This window comes from Rhineura floridana, chromosome 8 (genome assembly GCF_030035675.1).
Source record: "Rhineura floridana isolate rRhiFlo1 chromosome 8, rRhiFlo1.hap2, whole genome shotgun sequence".
Classification (NCBI taxonomy): domain Eukaryota; kingdom Metazoa; phylum Chordata; class Lepidosauria; order Squamata; family Rhineuridae; genus Rhineura; species Rhineura floridana.
Genome location: NC_084487.1, coordinates 105,758,706 through 105,777,790, shown reverse-complemented (window position 1 = coordinate 105,777,790; position 19,085 = coordinate 105,758,706). Strand labels below are relative to the sequence as shown.

At 41.6% G+C, this 19,085-nt stretch overlaps 1 protein-coding gene across 5 annotated transcripts in view; it reads left to right on the top strand.

Annotated features, from left to right (window-relative positions):
- GRAMD4 (GRAM domain containing 4) overlaps positions 1 to 18,470 on the top strand; it is a 115,152-nt gene extending 96,682 nt beyond the window's left edge. For 4 of the 5 annotated variants that reach the window (XM_061640283.1, XM_061640280.1, XM_061640282.1 and 1 more), the window contains 10 exons: positions 373 to 444; positions 4,941 to 4,984; positions 5,099 to 5,208; positions 6,543 to 6,697; positions 9,306 to 9,323; positions 13,427 to 13,574; positions 14,090 to 14,183; positions 16,110 to 16,194; positions 17,062 to 17,130; positions 17,649 to 18,470. In XM_061640283.1, the coding sequence (XP_061496267.1) occupies positions 373 to 444; positions 4,941 to 4,984; positions 5,099 to 5,208; positions 6,543 to 6,697; positions 9,306 to 9,323; positions 13,427 to 13,574; positions 14,090 to 14,183; positions 16,110 to 16,194; positions 17,062 to 17,130; positions 17,649 to 17,750 (897 nt within the window). In that variant the 3' untranslated portion in view covers positions 17,751 to 18,470. The remainder of the gene's footprint in view (positions 1 to 372; positions 445 to 4,940; positions 4,985 to 5,098; positions 5,209 to 6,542; positions 6,698 to 9,305; positions 9,324 to 13,426; positions 13,575 to 14,089; positions 14,184 to 16,109; positions 16,195 to 17,061; positions 17,131 to 17,648) is intronic. The other variant, XM_061640281.1, reaches the window with a different exon arrangement.
- The last annotated feature ends 615 nt before the right edge of the window (positions 18,471 to 19,085 follow it).

Below are 19,085 nucleotides of genomic sequence, written 5' to 3'. Positions count from 1 at the left end.
ATCCTGACTTTGGAACTTCAGAGCACCACACCACCTGACATCATTTGTAATGTCAGGTGATTGACAAGTGAACAGCCTTACAACCTGATAAAGGATCTGGCCATGGAGCCAAAAAGGTTCCCCATCCCTGTTCTAAGATAATAGCAATTTTCTTTGCGTAGGTGGTCCAGTTTGCACGTAACACTATGGCAAAGAATAGTTTAGCATGAATGAGCAAAAATGCTGGTTCCCAGACAGGAGATCATGGCTGCATTGCTCCTCCACGGTCATTTTTTGCTGTGCTACGTTTATTTTTCCAGAGCAACAAAAATCTGTTCTGAAAATGTGAAGGAAATGTAAAGTCTTACCACCTAATTTCTGCTCTTGTTTCAGGAACCTCCAAAGGAAGACCTAACAGTGTCAGAAAAGTTCCAGCTTGTTCTGGATGTGGCACAAAAAGCACAGGTACAGTAATCCCTGGCATCTCCAGTTAAAGGATTTGTAGGTAAGACGTCTAAGAGAGATCTCTGCTGGAGAGCTCCTGCCAATCAGAGTATATAATACTAAGCTAAGTGGACAAATGGTTTGACTTAGTGTAAGGAAGTTTCAAGTCTCTTATTTTGGATATTTTCCCCATCAGGTAATGTAACATGACAAATGCAGGAATAGAATTATTATCATTATTATTATTAAAAACCAAGTCATAGTATCATAGAATTGGAAGGGTCTATAAGGCCATTGAGTTCAACTCCCTGCTCAATGCAGGAATCCAACTGAAAGCATACCCAGGAGGTGGCTGTCCAGCTGCCTCTGCCTCTTGAATGCCTCCAGTATTGGAGAGTCCACCTCCTCCCTAGGTAATTGGTTCCATTGTCATACCACTCTAACAGTTAGGAAGTTTTTCCTCATGTTCAGTTGAGCCCATTATTCAGTGTCCTGCACTGGGATGACTGAAAAGAAATCCTGGCTCTCCTCTACATGACAACCTTTCAAGCACTTGAAGAGTGCTATCATATCTCCCCTCAGTCTTCTCAAGGCTAAACATGCCCAGTTTCAGTCTTTCCTCATAGGGCTTTGTTTCCAGTCCCCTGATCATCCTCGTTGCCCTTCTCTGAACCCGTTCCACTTCGTCTGCATCTTAAAGTGTGGTGTCCAGAACTGGACGCAGTATTCAAGATGAGGCCTAACCAGTGCCGAGTTGTAGGGAGCCAGTACTTCACGTGATTTGGAAACTATACTTCTGTTAATGCAGCCTAAAATAGCATTTACCTTTTTTGCAGCCACATCACCCTGTTGGCTCATATTCAGCTTGTGATCAACAACAATTCCAAGATCCTTCTCGCGTGTAGTATTGCTGAGCCAAGTATCCCCCATTTTATAACTATGCACTTGGTTTCTTTTTCCTAGGTGTAGAACTTTGCACTTATCCCTATGAAATTTATTTCTGTTTTCAGCCCAGTGCTCCAGTCTATCAAGATCACTTAAATTTTGTTTCTGTCCTCCAGAGTATTTTCTATCCCAATTTTGATAAGTATTCCTTGTACCTCCTTATCCAAGTCATGGGGCACTTTGTCAAAAGCTTTGTTGAAGTCAAGATATATTAAGTCCACAGCATTCCTACAGTCTACCCAGGGAGATTACCCAATCAAAAAATGAAATAAGATTAGTCTGACAGGATTTGTTCTTGACAAATCCATGTTGGCTTCTAGTAATTACCACATGGTTTTCAAGGTACTTACAGACTAATTGCTTTATAAACTGCTGCAGAATTTTCCCAGTGAAATTTTCATTTTTTTTAATAGTCATATTTTATTTATTTTATTTCACTTACACTCCATTTTCCAATGAGCCAAAGGAAGTGTGCATAGTTTTCCCCATTCCATTTGAACTTCATAAACTCTCTGTGGGAGACTTTTGCCTGGGAGACATTTGCCTGGGAGAGGTGACTGACCCAAAGTCATCCAGTGAACCTCATGGCTAAATATGGATTTGAACTTCAGTTTCCCCAGGCCTAGTCAAAAACTCTAACCACACAGCACATTAGGTCCCTGTTAGTAAAGTAAGATTCATAACAGTAAAGTAAGATTCCTACCAAATTTCATTTCATCGTTGACTTGCAGAGGCTCAGCACAGATGTAAACGTTCCAGATTTTCTAGAGCTCTTGCACTCTTTTCCCTTCCCCTCTCCTAGATGAATTCTTCCTCCCTTTCATGGCTTGCTTTTAATCATGGAGTAGCACAGAAGATGGGGAACCTGTGGATGTGCAGATGTTGTTAGAATAACTCCCATCAGCCTGAGCCAGCATGGCTAATAGTCAGGGATGATGCGAGTTGTAATCCATTAACATCGGGAGGGCTTACAGAGTCCTCTTTCCTGATGCAGCACTATGGTCATGTAATGCTAAGCCACACCATGGGTTATTGGAAATGTACTGGCTGCTGGGGAAGAGATTGCAGCAACTTAGCTGCCACAGTACACTGAGCTTAAAGGACAGGGAAGAGCAAAGTGTGTGTGTGCTCCTCTCTGGAAGCCAGCAGATTTGCACAGTCCACAGTAAGCCAGTGGTGGGGAACCTCCAGTCTGCAGGCCTAATTAGGCCCGGCAGGGGTCCTAATTAAGGTCAGGGAGCCAAGTTCCCCAAGCCCTGTCTGAAGTGGATTTGCAAGCCCTGGTTGTGAGGAAATCCTGATCAGCTTTAGCCATGGTTAGTGCTAAGGCGGAGTATGGAATTCTTGTGGGAGACTGTGACCTTGAAAAGTACTCTCAGGCTCAACAACCTAGTACAGACATAACCGTGCATGATTGGGAATATTAACTGCGAAGTGGGTGTTTCTTAAAATATATAGATTACTAGAGTTTCTCCATACACTCAGCCAAATCTTGTGTGTGTGGTTTAATTGGGTGTCTACTCCACTAGCACTACTTGCATTATTTATTTATTTCAAGTTATATCCCATATTTCCTCCCCTACAGGTGCCCAGGGAGGCTAATAATATAAAATACGATTAAAACCATATCTAGTATTTTTGTTATGTGCCTTCAAGTCACTTAAACCTATGGCGACCCTATGAAGCAGTGACCTCCAAGAGCATCTGTCATGCACCACCCTGTTCAGATCTTGTATCATTGAATCATTTGTCTTATTCAGTGAAAAAAGCGGATAAGAGAAAAATCAACTCATTTGAAATGTGGTATTGGAGGAGAGCTTTGAGCATACCATGGACTGCGAAAAAGACAAATAATTGGGTCTTAAACCAGAACTGTCACTTGAAGCTAAAATTATGAAACTGAGGTTATCATACTTTCGGACACATAATGAGAAGACATGATTCACTAGAAAAGACAATAATGCTAGGAAAAACAGTAGAAAAGAGATGGATTGATTCCATAAAGGAAGCCACAGACCTGAACCTACAAGATCTGAACAGGGTGGTTCATGACAGATGCTCTTGGGGGTCCCTGATTCATAGGGTCGCCATAAGTTGTAATCGACTTGAAGGCACATAACAACAACAAAATGCCTGGATGAAAAGATCAAGAGTTAGTGAAGGTCATGTTATGTGAGGTTAGCTTCTTCATGTATGGAGAGTTGGCTGGCCTTTCTCATTTTGTTTTGCATAAAACATGAAGCTGCAGAACTGCTTTTGTAAATGCAGAATGCCTAGCTTATTGATAGCAACAGTTTGTTTACTAACCTACCTTTGCATTTGCCTGCCCTGTACAAATAATGGGAGATACCCTGGTTGTTGAGACTCGCAGCTCTTGTTCCCTCACTAATAATCATTTAAGGTGTATTATTTATTAAATATATCTATTACACTTTAATCCCACTCTTTCTTCAAATAGGTTGGAGCTTCTTATATATGGTTCTCAGGGGGTCTCCTATCCAGGCACCTTAGTGAGCCAAACCTGTTTCAGCAGTGGACTTGTGCCTTCAGTGAATTCTCTGGCCCCTTCTCTGAAGGATACCACCCTACCTCCAAACATCTCTTATAGCTGCTCAATTAGAGAGTGTAGCTCTAGAGTCAAGATTGGGGGGGGGAGATAATGGCGGTATCTAGGCAGATGATAAACCCAGACCCTGTTGCCCTGTACTCTCTGACACAACTCTAGGATTGAACTGGGAAAAATAGCAAGACAAGTTTTCTTTTAAGCTGCCAGATCTGTTCTTTGCAGTCCATGTTTTTATGCACCAAAGCCTGTGTGTAATCCATGAAATACCTCTGAGGACCATTCTTTTCAGCAGGCTTTTTAGTCAGAATTTTGGCTTTTGACATGTATGTGGATTTTTCAGTTGCTGATGTCTGTTGCCCAATAACTTTCTTTCTGAACTGAAAATTAAATTCAAACCGTCAGGTCTGACCTGTGCACCCTCACTGAAGAGAGTTAATTTGGTCCTTGTGAAAAGCCAATTTCAAATGAGTCTTGTTGACTTGCATGCTTCAGTATTGTCTCTTGTAACATGAAGAGATGCATCATTTAAAGGTTCATTCTCCAATATAGTGTATATATAATCATTTTCCCTGGCATGATGCTGACCCCTTATGTGTTGAAGGGAATTTTTCTACATTCTTTTTCAAAATAGCAATCCTTTTGAGAAGGGTTAGCAGTTCTGTCTATCATTAGTTAATATTCATAAATTGCAAGGCATAGGGAAAAAATAACATCCTGAATGTTACAATTTTTTGAGTGTCATATTTATGATACTGTCCTCTTCTGCCATGGATGAGCTAGAGATGGAACTGAAAAATTGTGTTGATTTAAAAGGACGACTTAATACAGAAAATAGGAACCTATCAGGGATTTAGCTTAAATTACACTAAACGTGTAAACTACATGAAAACCCTATTCATAGGGTTGCCATAAGTCGGGATCAACTTGAAGGCAGTTCATTTCATTTTTCATTTCACACTAAAGCAACATATCCAAACTTACTTTTCCCTTTCTATCTTGATTACAGAATTTATTTGGTAAAATGTCAGACATACTGGAAAAAATTAAAAAGTAAGTTTTATATATACTTATATACTTCCTGACATAGCATCATTTCAGCAGATTTGAATTGCGAGAGAATGCGGTAGTAATATCTAATTTCTTTCTGTTCTTTTTCTTTCACAGCTTGTTTATGTGGGTCCAGCCTGAAGTAACGCAAAAGCTGTATATCGCTTTGTGGGCAGCATTTATAGCATCCTGCTGTATTCCATACAGGATAATTGGCCTTTCAATGGGTAATGCTTTTTGGATTTCATGCAACACAATGTAATCACATCTTAAATTTTAGAATTCCATATCTTGCTTGATGAGGAACTGCATTTTTATTATGAGCAATTGAGCTTGTTTCAAAAAATACTTGCACAGTGGCAGGCTCTGTGTGGAGATGGATTTACCTTTTTATGAGGATGATTTATTCAAAATGCTTCTAGCCATCTTTTAAGGGTAAAATAAACCTCCTGAAGATGGCTTACAAATAAAATATAATAAAAATAAACTACAACGATAAAGTCATTAATAACAGCCAGTTATATAAACAGCAACCATCCAGGACACACAAAATATTGGAATACAGTACATAACTACAAGCAAGCCCATCAACAGAAGAATAAAAGAATGCAGGACATAGCAGACAAAACAATGGAGTCTGTAGGACTTCCCTAAACAGCTGAAATAATGGGGGCCATTAGAGTATAGCTGGTAATTTTATTTTATTAATTTATGGGATTTCTTGCCTGACATTCACCATAAGGTCACAGAGTGAGTTATAGCAACATAAGTAATACAATTTAAAAACCAAATAAAACCACCAGTTATACTATTAATTAACAATTTCCAGAGAAGTCATACAAACTTGTGCTGAACCTGTCACCTGCCTCCTGCTTTGTCCTGCAATCCCTCCCAGCTCTTTTCTCAGCTGGGATTCCAAAATGTTTGCCTCATCATGGGAAAGAATGGCATGGTGGGAGATTGTGTGGAAGAAAGCAGTCTGCGGAGAGGGGTTAAGCGCGTCCACCTTCGCACTGCTGCTTTGCTGTACATCACCCTAACCCTGCTGCTCTTGCAGCTGTTTGGCAACTTGAATGTCCAGGCTCACATCTCTTATAGTTCTGGCCTTTGTGCAAGGGTCAGTCTGGTTAGAGATCCTCCGTGGCGCAGAGTGGTAAGCGGCGGTAACGCAGCTGAAAGCTCTGCCCACGGCCGGAGTTCGATTCCAACAGAAGGAGGAAGTCGAATCTCCGGTAAAAGGGGTTGAGGTCCACTCAGCCTTCCATCCATCCATGGTCGGTAAAATGAGTACCCGGCATATGCTGGGGGGTAAAGAAAGGCTGGGGAAGGAACTGGCAATCCCACCCCATATAAAAGGTCTGCCTAGTAAACGTCGCAAGACGTCACCCTAAGAGTCGGAAACGACTCGCGCTACAAGTGCGGGGACACCTTTACCTTTTTACAGTCTGGTTGGAGTGGTAAAGTACCTTAATTTTAGAAGCATGATGAATGTATTGGTAGCACAATTCTGGTTAAATTGGCACTCTACTCACACTAATTTTTTGTCTTTCCAATTATGTAGGACTTTATGCAGGAATCAAATTTTTTCTTATCGATTTTGTCTTCAAACGATGTCCAAGGCTACGAGCAAAGTATGACACTCCTTATATCATTTGGTTAAACTTACCCACTGATCCTCAACTCAAAGAGAGGGCTAATGCTACAGTATCAAGACGGGTAAATAGTGTTTGCTTTTTGTTTTAACACAACTGAACAGTATCCATTCGATTTCAGTGACTAGAGCACATTGAGGGAGGGCTAATTAAGGCTTTGGATCCAGTATACACATTCCAGTAGGATGGGATGGTTTCACTCCCCCACCGAAGAAATGAAGCCCCACAAATATAGATGTCAGATGCTCCTAAACTAATTGCTTACACTCTAAACTAGGAGATAGTTCAGTGTTTCTGGAATTTGTAATGCATGAGTAATTTTTAGAAGTGGTTAAATATCAAAGTGCTTTGCTTTTGAAGAAGTTAAGAAGCAGATTAAGCACAGTAATATGTCCTTTAGCAAATCATAAAACAAGAAATAGTCATTACAGGCAGAAAGCAGTGCCCAGTCAAGATGCTGGCCAGTCTGAATCTGTAGCCGCTGCATGTGCTACTGCTTACACCACTGTAAATTAGTCACTATCCGATGCTCACTCAGTCATAACTAAAGAACACAATAAATAGTACTCCTCTATCAGGTCCTTAACAATCATACACATCCTCAGTAATTTTAATTTTGCCCACAGCAAGTCCCGTACCAACTATTAGTGACAGCCACTAATCAACAGATTAACCATATCAGAACTTCCGAGGCTGCCAAAACTTAATCCAGATACTAAGAGAAAGGAACAGGGAAGTTACAGGGACAAAAAAAGACTGCCTTCAAACTGCTTTTAACGTCAGCTCTAAGACTCTAGTCCAATTGCTAAGAGTGTTCATTGATTTCTTTAGCTATATAACTTGCCCTTTCACTGTGAGGTCTCAGGGTGGGTTAAACACAATTTCAAAATACAGTTCGAAGGGGTTACAGCTGAAATATGAGGTCCATTGTTGCTTCTGGATGATGGTGGCATTTCCCATGTACCAGTGACACCTGTCTGAGGAGAGACGTGAGACTCAGATGTGATTATTGGAGTTGGAAGTTAATGAAAATGAAAATTAGTAGCCCAAATAAAGAATCCTAAAACACTCTGTTCAGGCTGTATCTTGGATGGATTTTTCCAGAGAAACTTCTATGTATTTAGTTGTACGTGTTGACTGTCTTAAATTCACAGCTTCTCTTAGAGTGGAAAGCAATCCATTCTGCAGTTCAATGGAGGGCTGATTCAAAACATTCAGATAAAAAGTTGGAGATACGGCAGCCCTAACAAAATTCTATCAATCAGAATGCATGTATTGGATTGCCTATTTTGAACACATTATAGCGGTTGTGGGGAACTTCCAGCCTGTGGATCTAATTAGGCCTGCTAGGGCTCTGAATATGGCCCATGAAGCCATTTTAGGGCAAACCATTCCCATCTGTGAATCACCTGATGTCATACGATGTCAGGCATGGAGAGCTATTATTTCCAATTTAAGCACTAAGATCTGAGATAAAGGATATCTTCTCTCCTGTATTAGCACTAAGCACCACAACAGTAAGGGACAATTAGAATTCTGAACTTACCACTGTGGTGCTTGGTGTTAAGATTGGAGACAAGCTTCTGCCTACTGCCTTGTACTGTCGAAGGCTTATCTCCGATTGTAGCACTCTGGTCCCACAGCGCTAAGATCAGACACAAGAGAAATGCTACCTGCTCTTTCACAGTAAAAGGCAGCATTTCCACCCCTTCACCCCCACCCCCAAGTTTCTTCATTTGCATCCCCGGTGTGAATTCAAGCTGAGGGTGCAAAGGAAGAGTTGGGGATGACATGGAAGAATCTTCTTTTGAAGCTGTGGTTTGAACTTTGAATCACCTGGCCTCATATGATGTCAGGTGTATTTTGACAGGTGGACGGTCCCACCCACCTGTCACAATGGCCCGTGGAGTGTGGGCTAGTTCTGGCTCTGTCCAGTTCCATTCACTCTGTCCAGTTCCCTGTGCCCTGCATTACAGATTCAAAAGCATCTTATAGTTGGAATGCATAACACCTCATGCATAGCCTTCTCTCTGAACCCCTCTCAAAGATGCAAGCGTTCTACATTGTAGAGATCCTTTTGATTTTATAGAGCACTAAAATGTTATTTTCCCGCCATTTAATTTTAAGTGGTACAGCCCTGGGAGGGCTTTGCCTTACTCTTTTTCTGAGTATTTGACTTTGCTTCAGCCCTCTTAAACGTTGAGCTACTGTGTAGATGTACATAAATCCTTTTGTGTTGTCTATAAAAAGAATCTATAAAGTACTTTTTATCTGTGCTCTCCAGATTAACCTTTGGCAATATTTTCTCAGCTGATAGCAAATTATAAACAAAACAAGTGGTATCCACTGTAAGTGATCCTTTTTGCTTTGCAAGTCAATTTTATTTTAGCCGTTTTGCTATAACTAGAGAAGTTACTAAAGCTCATTAATGGGAAATCTAGTCAGGGCAAATGCAATTTTAATGGACAGAAGAGATGTGCTCTAACCACTGATATGTTGGGTTTTTCTAAAGAAAAGTTTGCAATCATAGTGTGTAGTCTCTTGGTATGTAAGATCTTGCAACTTCATTCAGTTCGTGTTTTTATTCTGTATTTATACAGTTAAATAGATTTTACTTTTTTCTTTTGTCACTGTCACATTTGTGTTTGTTTGTTTTTTCCTTTTCCTGCTAGCTATCAGGGCATGAAAAGGTACGAATCTTAGTGTGGAACATTTGCTTTCTTTCAATTGGATCATTTGTGTTCACAATGAGCGAATGCGTTTTTCTCTGTGTGTATGTGTGCACGTGTGTAAGCTTGTACATTTAGTTAACACTTACTTTATATGTGTGTGTGTGTGTGTCATATATTAAATGGCTTGGTTTGAAATAAGTGCAGTTTTTGTCGGCCCTCCTGCTAGCTGACTGATCTTGAATTAATTGTGTGCAATAACATTTCCACATCTAGTAAAAGGAATTATTTGGATGTGCTTGGGGAAAAAATAATATAGTATAGTTCCTGTTTCAGCTGTTCTAATTCCCTGCACAGTTATAATTATCCTCACCCCCTTCCATGAGGTACTATCTGCAGCGGAGAGTCTGTTCTATGCACATAGGCTTCCTGTGTGATTCAGAACCCTGGAAGATCAGGGTTCTAAATTGCACGGAGAGCTTACATGTCCCTGCTTCAGAAAGTATCCCTCCAATTTGTGGAGGGCAGTGGAGGTAGCTCATTTGTCCCCACTCATCCTCATTTTGTGAGGCAGTGGTCACCAAGCTTTTTGGGCCTGGGGGCACATCTGGAATTTTGAAAGTTCCTTGGATGCAGAGGTTGGGGGCAGGAAGCATACAGAGTTGGGAATCAGTATTTAAAACAGCAATAGTGTAGTTTAGCAGTCAATAAATCCAAGCGACAGAATTCGCAGCAGTAAGTGGCAAGGTTTCTTGCCAGGCAACTCTTAACAATTAATATCTCTCTCACACGTCTTCCTTTCACCTCTCCCCTCTAAATTTTCCATCTACCCGGAAGTTTCTTCAGCTCCAGTGACAGTCACAAAAAAAGAGAGAAGAATTTTCACGTGAGCCATTTGGATTTTGGGGCTTGCTGCGACAACTGCCTCTTTGCCAGTGAGCAAGGATGGAGCCCCAGTTTTCCGCACCCCAAAGGAAAAAGAGGTGGTGCTCCAGCATGGCCCCCTTGCAGCACCTGCTGCGGTCTTCCTCAGTGTATGGGTGGTTAGGAAGTGCCCTTCATTTCTCCCTTCCCTGGGAGGAAAAAAACTGGCCCAGCAGCCCTACTGCTCCTGCTGCCCTCTCTGACAACATGCTGGTGGGCGCACAGGTGATGCTTTCCATGTCTATCCCACCCCCAAAGGCAAACAAGCCAGTTGGTCTTTGGCGTTCTCTTCTGCCCCTGCTGTTTAAGCAGGCATTGGAGGGGTGGGGGATGCTGCTCATTCTCCCTCACCCCAAAATGGAAAGAGAGACAAGCTAGTATTCCGGGCTTGCTGCTGCATGCTGCCTCTACACAGGCTGACGAGTATGGGATGGGACCCCTGTTCTTCCCACCTTTAGAAGAAAACAGAGGCTAGTTGCCCTTCGGAGTTTGCTGCCGCCGCTCCTGTATAGCCAGGGCGAGGGATGGGGCTCTGGTTCTCCCATAAGGAAAAAAGAGGGACTCTTCTGGTGCGCTTGATGCCCCTGGTTGTTTCAGCGGGTGGGTAAGTAGGGAATACCCTTTATGCCTCTCCCCCATGTGGGGAAAAGACAGCCTGAAGCCCTTGCTGCCTCCTTTGGCATGTGGGTAGGTGCATGGTGAAGGCCTTGGTTTTTCTTCTTCCCCCTCCCCAAGAAAAAGGTTTTGCTGCTCCCACACTTACTCATAGGCCCAAGGAACTTGCAGCGCCCACTGCTTCCTGCTGCATGGGAGCAGGTGAGCAAGGCTTTGTCTTCCTAGCATTCCAAAACAGCTTGAAGGTGTAGCTATCTTCCTGAATTGCCACTTTCTTGAAACCCTCCATACCTCTCAAGAATCAAAGCAAAGGACACCACTTTTGCATCCTTGTTTGCTCCCCTCTCTTCTCCTCTGGCTGGCATGCAGAGGGTAAGGAAGAGTATCCAATCAGAGGGGAAAGAGTCTTCAAAGACAAACCACCATGGGAGGAATGCTTTGGGCAGGGAACCAATTGGGGGAAAAGCCTTGTGCAGGCACATTTTGGACTGAGGAGCTTGGGTTATCTTGGTGGGCACATGTTGGCAACCTGTCGGAAGGCAGAGCTGGGGTCCCAATCCCGGGGAGCTGGATCCCGGAGAGTTGGGAGAAGAGTATTCGGATGGATGGCAGAGGGAAGGGGGAGGAACTTCCCCCCTTTGGAGCGAAGATGAAACAGAGGAACTGCCAGTGATAAGGTCGCTTAGCAACGGGGAGCCTGAGCCCTCCCTGGACATTCTCACGCCTCCCCCTCTTTCAGGCTCAGAGCAAGAGGGGAAAGAGGGAGGGCTGCTCACAGCCGAAAAGCGGGGAGGCAGTTTGCCATCAGCCCCTCCCCTATCCCCCATCCTGGAATCGGAAACTTCAGAAGAGGAGGGGGTGATGCTTCCCCCCTCACCACGCACACGCAGACAGCTGAAAAGACAGGAGAGAAGGGGGGGAAGGCGGGCAGTACCTGAGGGGCAGTTAAGGAGGAGCGAAAGATTGCGCGCCCGTTTGGCCCCTTCTTAAAGAACAGGCGGGAAGAAGTCCCTTGCTCTGTCAACTTTCTCCCAATGCCGCAGGACCTGTATCCCTGTATTGCTTCATGAGAAAAACGCAGTCTTTGTTTGGACATTACCCTAATAAAACACGAATTAACTACAGCCGTTGGTCTGGTTCCTGAGTCACATCCTGGGCCTGACACAACCCCAGAGTGAGGGATTGGAATCCCTGAATAGAAGCTAGGGGCTACTGGAAAATCGTTATTTTTGCAGATGTGTTAGGAGTCTTTGTTTAAAGCCTCGCATTTTAGTAGACTGTTGGTATGTCTGGGTGTTCCTGCTGTCGATGCTGGTGAATGTATTGGACATATCCTAATTCTGATAGAAATCAGTTGTAATTTTATTGGAACATGTAAAAGAAATGACTGGGCATTAAAGAGTGCAATCCAGGCAAGATGAGCATTGACATCAGTAAGGTTTAAAATGCCCAATTAAACCTTCAGGTAGACTTTACTTAATTGGGAGTTATTGCACCACTTTTTTTTTCTGAAGATGTTAAATAGTTAAGAAAACATTGGAATACAGTTGACATTCCTTAGAGTTTGTGTGGGTAATGTGCAAATGAACATCCAGATAGTGGTCTAAGGGTACGTGATGCTTATTATGTTGTTAAAAGCTGAGCAGATCTCCTCCTGGACAGTGCCTGATAGCAGACTGCTTGGAAACTCCACGTGTATATATTTATTTTATTATTTATGATGATGATTTATATCTTGCTGTTTAATCCAGTTTATCAGGGTGGTTTGCAATGAAAGGTACTCTGCACTCTTGCAATGGGCTTGGGCTTGCTAATTAACTGTTCCCAGAAAAACTGCATAGCTTATTTTCTGTATTCCTGTTTGTTTCTGGGTCCTTTTGGAGTGTGTATGCAAGAAATGCTTTAGGGCATAGATGGACAGGTTGCTGATTTCCCTTTCTGGTAGCAGCCCATTCACACCTTCTTGAGGTGCTGATCCAGAAAGCTCCCAAATTTGAGAGAGAAGGCTGAGGGGGGGCACAGGGTTGCCATTGGTAGAGCAATTTGAAAAGACCCCAAGTGCATGTGTTGCTTTGGAGTACAGTCAGCATTTACAAAATACAGACTAGTTACATGGTATAGCCCAGCTGAAACCATACCGCTCCCCACTGTTGGAAGGGGACTGCATGTTTCCATGTACCCCTTCATAAAAACTTTTTACATTATGAAAAATCATTATATTCAGAAGAGAGCTACACTTGAACTTCTCTTCCTGATGTGTTACATCTCTTAACAGAGTTATGATCCCCACAGACAATGCAGGAGCTTTCTAACATGCAGCTCGTTTGTCTGCAATAATTCTGAATGTGTGGATTTTCTCTAATTCCTAGTCACGTGTGGAGATTCCACTCGCAAACATGGTAACAGTGGACATAGTGTGGGCAAGACCTGCAGCTGTATTGGGCCTTGATTTTTCCTGCAGTAAATGCACGTTCTGAAGAATAAAGGCAGGATGTTTTTCCAAAGAGTGCATAAAATTGCTAAGCCCTTGTGTGATTTATGCATTTCTTTTGTATTAACAGTAATCCGATGTTATTTCTTTACAGCTTCAAACAGCAACCTCGCGAAGTTGTGTAGGCTCAAGTGCCCCAATGGGAGTAAGCAGAGATGAAGACAGCAGCCGTTTTCATACCACTAAGAGAGGCAACTTCCATGAAGTATTTAATTTATTAGAAACGGAGCGTCCTTTGGCAGGTAGTGATGCTTACATTAAACTTGTTGTTGGTCATAAACAGAAATGTGTTTAAAAAGAATTGTGCACAGAGCAGCAATATTCAGAATGAACTGTCTTGTAGTGTTACCTGCTGCTGGGTTCTGCGGGCAAGAGGCCAAGTTAATCTTTTATCTGACATCCGTAAGATTCTTTGAGCGAACTTGATGCCTGCAGCCTGGTTTGCCTTTTGTGGTAGCATGAATTTGAGAGGGGAGAAAATGTGCATAATCCTGTGAGAGAAGTAACTTAATCCAGGACTTGAAACAATTACTTCAGTTGCTTAGAAAAGTTTGGTATGTATTCTGAAATTTTGTGTGTGGTGTTGCTTTGAAAGAGAGGTTTCTCACCATAATGAGCAAAATACATCTCTGTTTCCATTTCCTTTTTGGGGGGGAAAGCCTTATTTCTTGGGAGGGTTGCCTGCCACCATGAAGGATGTGCACCTTGATTTCTTAAGCTTGCGTGAAATATATAATGTGATTGTATTATTTTATAGTGTGTGAAAATGGCTGGCGCTGCTGCTTAATTAACAGAGACAGGAAGATGCCCACAGACTACATTAGAAATGGAGTGCTTTATGTCACAGAAAAGTAAGTCTTTCCACTATTTACAACAGAGCGTTAAGCCCAGACAAAGAGACTAACACATGTGCTGCTTTTGTAAATTACAAGAGGAAAAAATACAATGCAACTCTATTGCAAATGCTGATGAACCAAATGCCAGGTGACTAAAGGGGAAGGTTAAATGTATTTTCCCCAAGTCAATGCAAACAAATGTAAGAAAAATATATAGGGTACATCCGGAAGGCTCCACATAAATGCGAACTCTAGTTTTCAGTGGCTTTTCCTCATGAGAATGCCAGAACTTGTTGCAAGAGGACAAATTCAGTTAGTAGTAGTAGGCATCACCTCAAAAATGTAATATGAGACTTAGTGGGTCAGAAAAGAGTCATCAAAGCTCTCCTGTAACATCCTAGCCATGTGTGAGATAATGCTCTCTCTCAAAAGCAGACGCATGGAGGTTCAATTAAAGAAGGAAGAACTGAAGGTTGCAGAGAAATCTAGCCACTTCAAAGTGATGAACAATGCTTCAGAATTCAAATTTGGTGAATCCCTATGTGTCTCTAGAATAACTTGCCTTGGTGCCTTTCTGTGCACATATCAGTTCAGAGTTTTATATACTTGAAAATCAAGAGACTTAAGGCAGATAAGAATACATCTGGCTCAGCCTTAAGTCTCTTAATCTTTAAGACTATCAAACTGTAAAACTGTAAAAGAATATATTTTTTATGTGGAAAGGGGCTTTCAGGAAAGCTAAAAAGGTTTCTTAAGAGACTTCTTTTTTTACACCTCTGTGCCGGTATTAGCTTCTGCTTAACCATCTTGTATGTGTGTGTGGCTCCTTTTCAAAGCATTCTTCCTAGTAACTTCCTTACAAAACCAATCCAAATTGGCAGCATTACCACATCACTCAAAACAAACAAAGCTCTTCAGGAAATATTGCCCTCATTCTGAATTATTACTAAAGTGATTTATATGTCCAGCTCCACCCCAAGGGCTCTGCACAAATTACACATACTGAAAATGTTTATATTACAGAAGATATATTAGAGAAGCTACCCCCTCTCTCCTCCCCTGGCTGATGCCTGGGGGAGGGCAGGGTGTCTTCCTGGCTTCCTCTGCAGCCGCTCTGGAGAGATGCATATATGTACGAGTGTGTATATGCATGCATACACACCCTAACCCCTCCCCCTTTAGGCTCCATGGAACCCCCACAATGCCCTCCCCATATATCTTGTATATGGTATAGGAGCAGGCACGGGAACCGCATATACCTCATAGAACCTGAACCAGGTCACTTCTAATTCAGAATGGAAAGGAGGAGTTTTGTTTGCTCTCAATGTTGTCACCACTTAACCAGAACTGATTTACAATGCCACTCTTGCTAGGAAAAAGAACAGTGTGAAGGAAGAAAGCAGTGCCAGTTGAGGTTACAAAGAGGCATGTGTGTCAGGGGGGTCCCTCTTCTCTGTAGAAAAAAAGCCCAGTATCGCCAAAGGGGGGTGTTATTTTGCAAGTGATGTCCTCCATCTCAGCTCTAATTTTTAATATCCCACAAAAAAGACAGCTTCAAGTTTTAGAGCGATATCCAACTAAGCCACACTCAGAGTAGGCCCACTGAACTCACTGTGAGGATATGCCTGAGACTTGAGTTTTTCCTGGTGAATGAAAGTTATATATCCATGTGGAATTCTTTATGGAAAGGGTTTTAAGATGTCCTGTTTCTGGTGTGCATATGTTTTTATTGTAATATCGGTGTATGATGTGTCTAAAATTGTATTCAGCTTAGTGGAGCAGCTTTTAAAAATTTCTCTAGCAGCTTTAATTTCTCTGCATTAATTTGTAAAACTATTCATGCTTCTGAGAAATTCAGATTTGAAGTTAATGGCAGGGCTTTAAATCACTTTTGTTCTCAGACAACTATATCATCTAACTTTTTTCTTTCCTTGTCTTCAGTTACTTGTGCTTTGAAAGTTCCAAATCTGGTTCATCTAAAAGAAATAAAGTTATAAAATTAACAGATATAACGGATATTCAAAAGGTATGTCAGCGATGTCTGTTTACCACCACACATATTTTTAGATGATGATGAGTGTATTCTTGTGTACTGAATTAGAACATTGATTATCATATTGGCATGTAGATCCGTTCTCTGGACAGAAGTGCAAACCACTTCTGGTCATTGTGTTGTGTTGTCAGCCTATTAATAGGCTGACATCGTGATCTGTAGAACATTCTAGAGCTCTAACTGAGGAGCAGGCACTTCTCTACTTCCCCTTGACTGTAACTCTTTATACAAGCCTTAAGGAGCAAGATGAGCACGTTTCTGTCCAGTTCCTCCAGCTCTGCTGTGAAACAACAGCTCTGCCCTCCTCAGCCTCTTCCTGGGCTATTGTAGATCCTAGTATAGCAGGGGGAACCTTGAGTCTGTGCGCTAAATGTGGCCTCTGTATCTGGCCCTTGGGATTTTCCCAGGCCTCCCAAACCTCCCCAGCCTTGTTCTGGACTTCCCTTGAATGTTTTTTGTCTGGCTGGCTGGAATATGTCCTTGAACTCTGATAGTGCTTCTTGCTTGCCTGGATGGAGGATACAGAGGAATGTGTGAGTGTGAAGAAAGTAGCCTACTATATAAAAGATAAAGTTCACAAGCATTCCTCTGCCTGCTTTGGCTTCTGACCGTGGCCCAGGGATGGTTGCCCAGAAGGGAGTGTAGGCATCTGGCTGAAAAGATTCCTCACCTCTGTGCTAGTACAGTGTTTTGTGTGTGTTTTAAGTGTCATCCCTTCAGTGCTCTGGATAGCTATCCTGAGAGGACTTCAGCATTGGCTCGATCTGAACGTCCCCATGTTACTGTCACTAGTATAATGGTTCCGTATTTAAACATAGCTTTTCCTTTTTTCCCTTTTAGTACAAAGTGCTCTCTGTTCTTCCAGGATCTGGCATGGGTATTGCAGTATCCACACCATCCACACAAAAAGTAAGTAGGCAAGCAAATAAAAGGCTCTTACATGTATTGCTAACTGCCACGCCGTCAATTATGCCAGTTGAAATATTCATGATACGATGACCTTGTCAGTTTTTGGAGCACTTCCTTTAACTTGAGCCATGTGGATTGTTTTACTAAACTATTTATTGAGTTGTGAAAGCATCTGAGCTGTAATTTGCAACAAAAGGGAATTTAGTCATCATTTTAAATTAAAGGGAAAATGTTTAATTTTTGCTTCTATGTATTTGTCAGTAGTAATGGAAAAAGGTTTGGTAATTTGGAAAATGTTAGTAATGAAGCTTGTATATTGAAGGCATGTGTTAAGAATGACTTGAGCTGCATCCTGTATCCACTTAGCTGGAAGTAAGCCTCATTGAACTCAATGGGACTTGCTTCTGAGTAGACAAGTACAGGATCACACAGTTAATTCTTACCAATGCACTCAGAACCTCCATATTTTAATCCTTCTTGTTACTGACTTTTCTGTTTTCGCCTTTTCCCCCCACAAGCCTTTGGTGTTTGGTGCCATGGTACACAGAGATGAAGCTTTTGAGACTATTTTCAACCAGTACATGAAGATAACTTCTGCAGCATCCACCAGTGAAAGCTAGTATATCACCATTGATTCTCCTGGGGAGACTTTATTAATTTTACTTGGTAGTGAATAAAAGGTGGAACACCCTTCATCAGTTCTGCAATAATTTTCTTTATTGCATATGTCTTAAGTTACATAAGTGTATTTTATATATGCCTTCCATGTTTTTGTTTTTTAAAGCTTTTGTAAAAAAGAAAAAAGAAAAAGACAGTGAAAGTGCTATCATCACTATTAGCCTTGCACATTAAGCACTTTTAATGTTTATTTTACGGACTTTAAAAAGCTTAGGAAGATACTTGGCAAAACTGGCTTGAGGACAGACTGAGGAAGTTGGCTTGTCCTACTCTGAAATCACAGGATGTGACGGTACTTTTTCTGCTCTGGGTTCTGCACACAATCCTATTGCACAGGTCCTATTGATTTCAGTGGCATTTCTGTACATGTAATTGAGTGCAGGGTTGCAGCCTGACTTTGCGAAACATGTCAACAACATGCTTATGAGAGCCATTTAACAATCAGTATATAGATAATAATAATTAAAGGTATGACTACCAGAAGTTATACTGCAAGTAAATTTTCTTACTAACACCCGTACCTTTTCAAAGAATATCTGTCTTTGGGAGACTGTTGTACTGAGGAATAATCATTTCTTGCAATGAAAGTTGGCTGGCTTCTTCATTTTCTCTCTCCCTTGTGTATCCTTCTAAGAAAATAAAGCCACTGTTTTCAACAGAAAGTACAGTTTAGTATAATTTACAATTTTAGCAGTGAACGTCCATTTTAAGGAACTTTATTTTTTCAAATTGTTCAGTGGCATCATGCGGCCTTTGCAGTTTCACCGAGATTATTTTATTTTTTCTTCCTTTAAAATTTTTGTTCAAATTATGCTTTTTTAAGTTGTGAAAATTCACTCTATGAGTGCAAGTTTGTCCATCAGATTCACACACTAGAATGTTCATAATCATCTCTCCTTATGTTCTTATTTCAGTTGTATATTTGGGGTTTGTTTGGGGGTTGTTTTGCTCAAATATGCCAATTCATTTTCTGTTGCTGATCATTTTTGCCTCATGCAGTCTTTATCTCTGCTTTCTCATTCAATAAGCTTTGTGTGTGGAAAGCTTTAATCAAGAAAACTATAAATGGACTCCCAATACTTCAAGTGCTGTCTTCCATGTTATGTGCAAATGCATGTAATGGATTACCAGTGGACCAATTTTACTAATTTTAAAAGAGTGATAGCAGCTTCAGGAGTGGGAAGTTCTGAGCAGAGGAGTAGTTTGGGATCTTTAACTGTTTCCATGCTCCCATTTTCTGCTTCAAGAGCAACTCCGCAGCTGATTGTCCAGTCCTT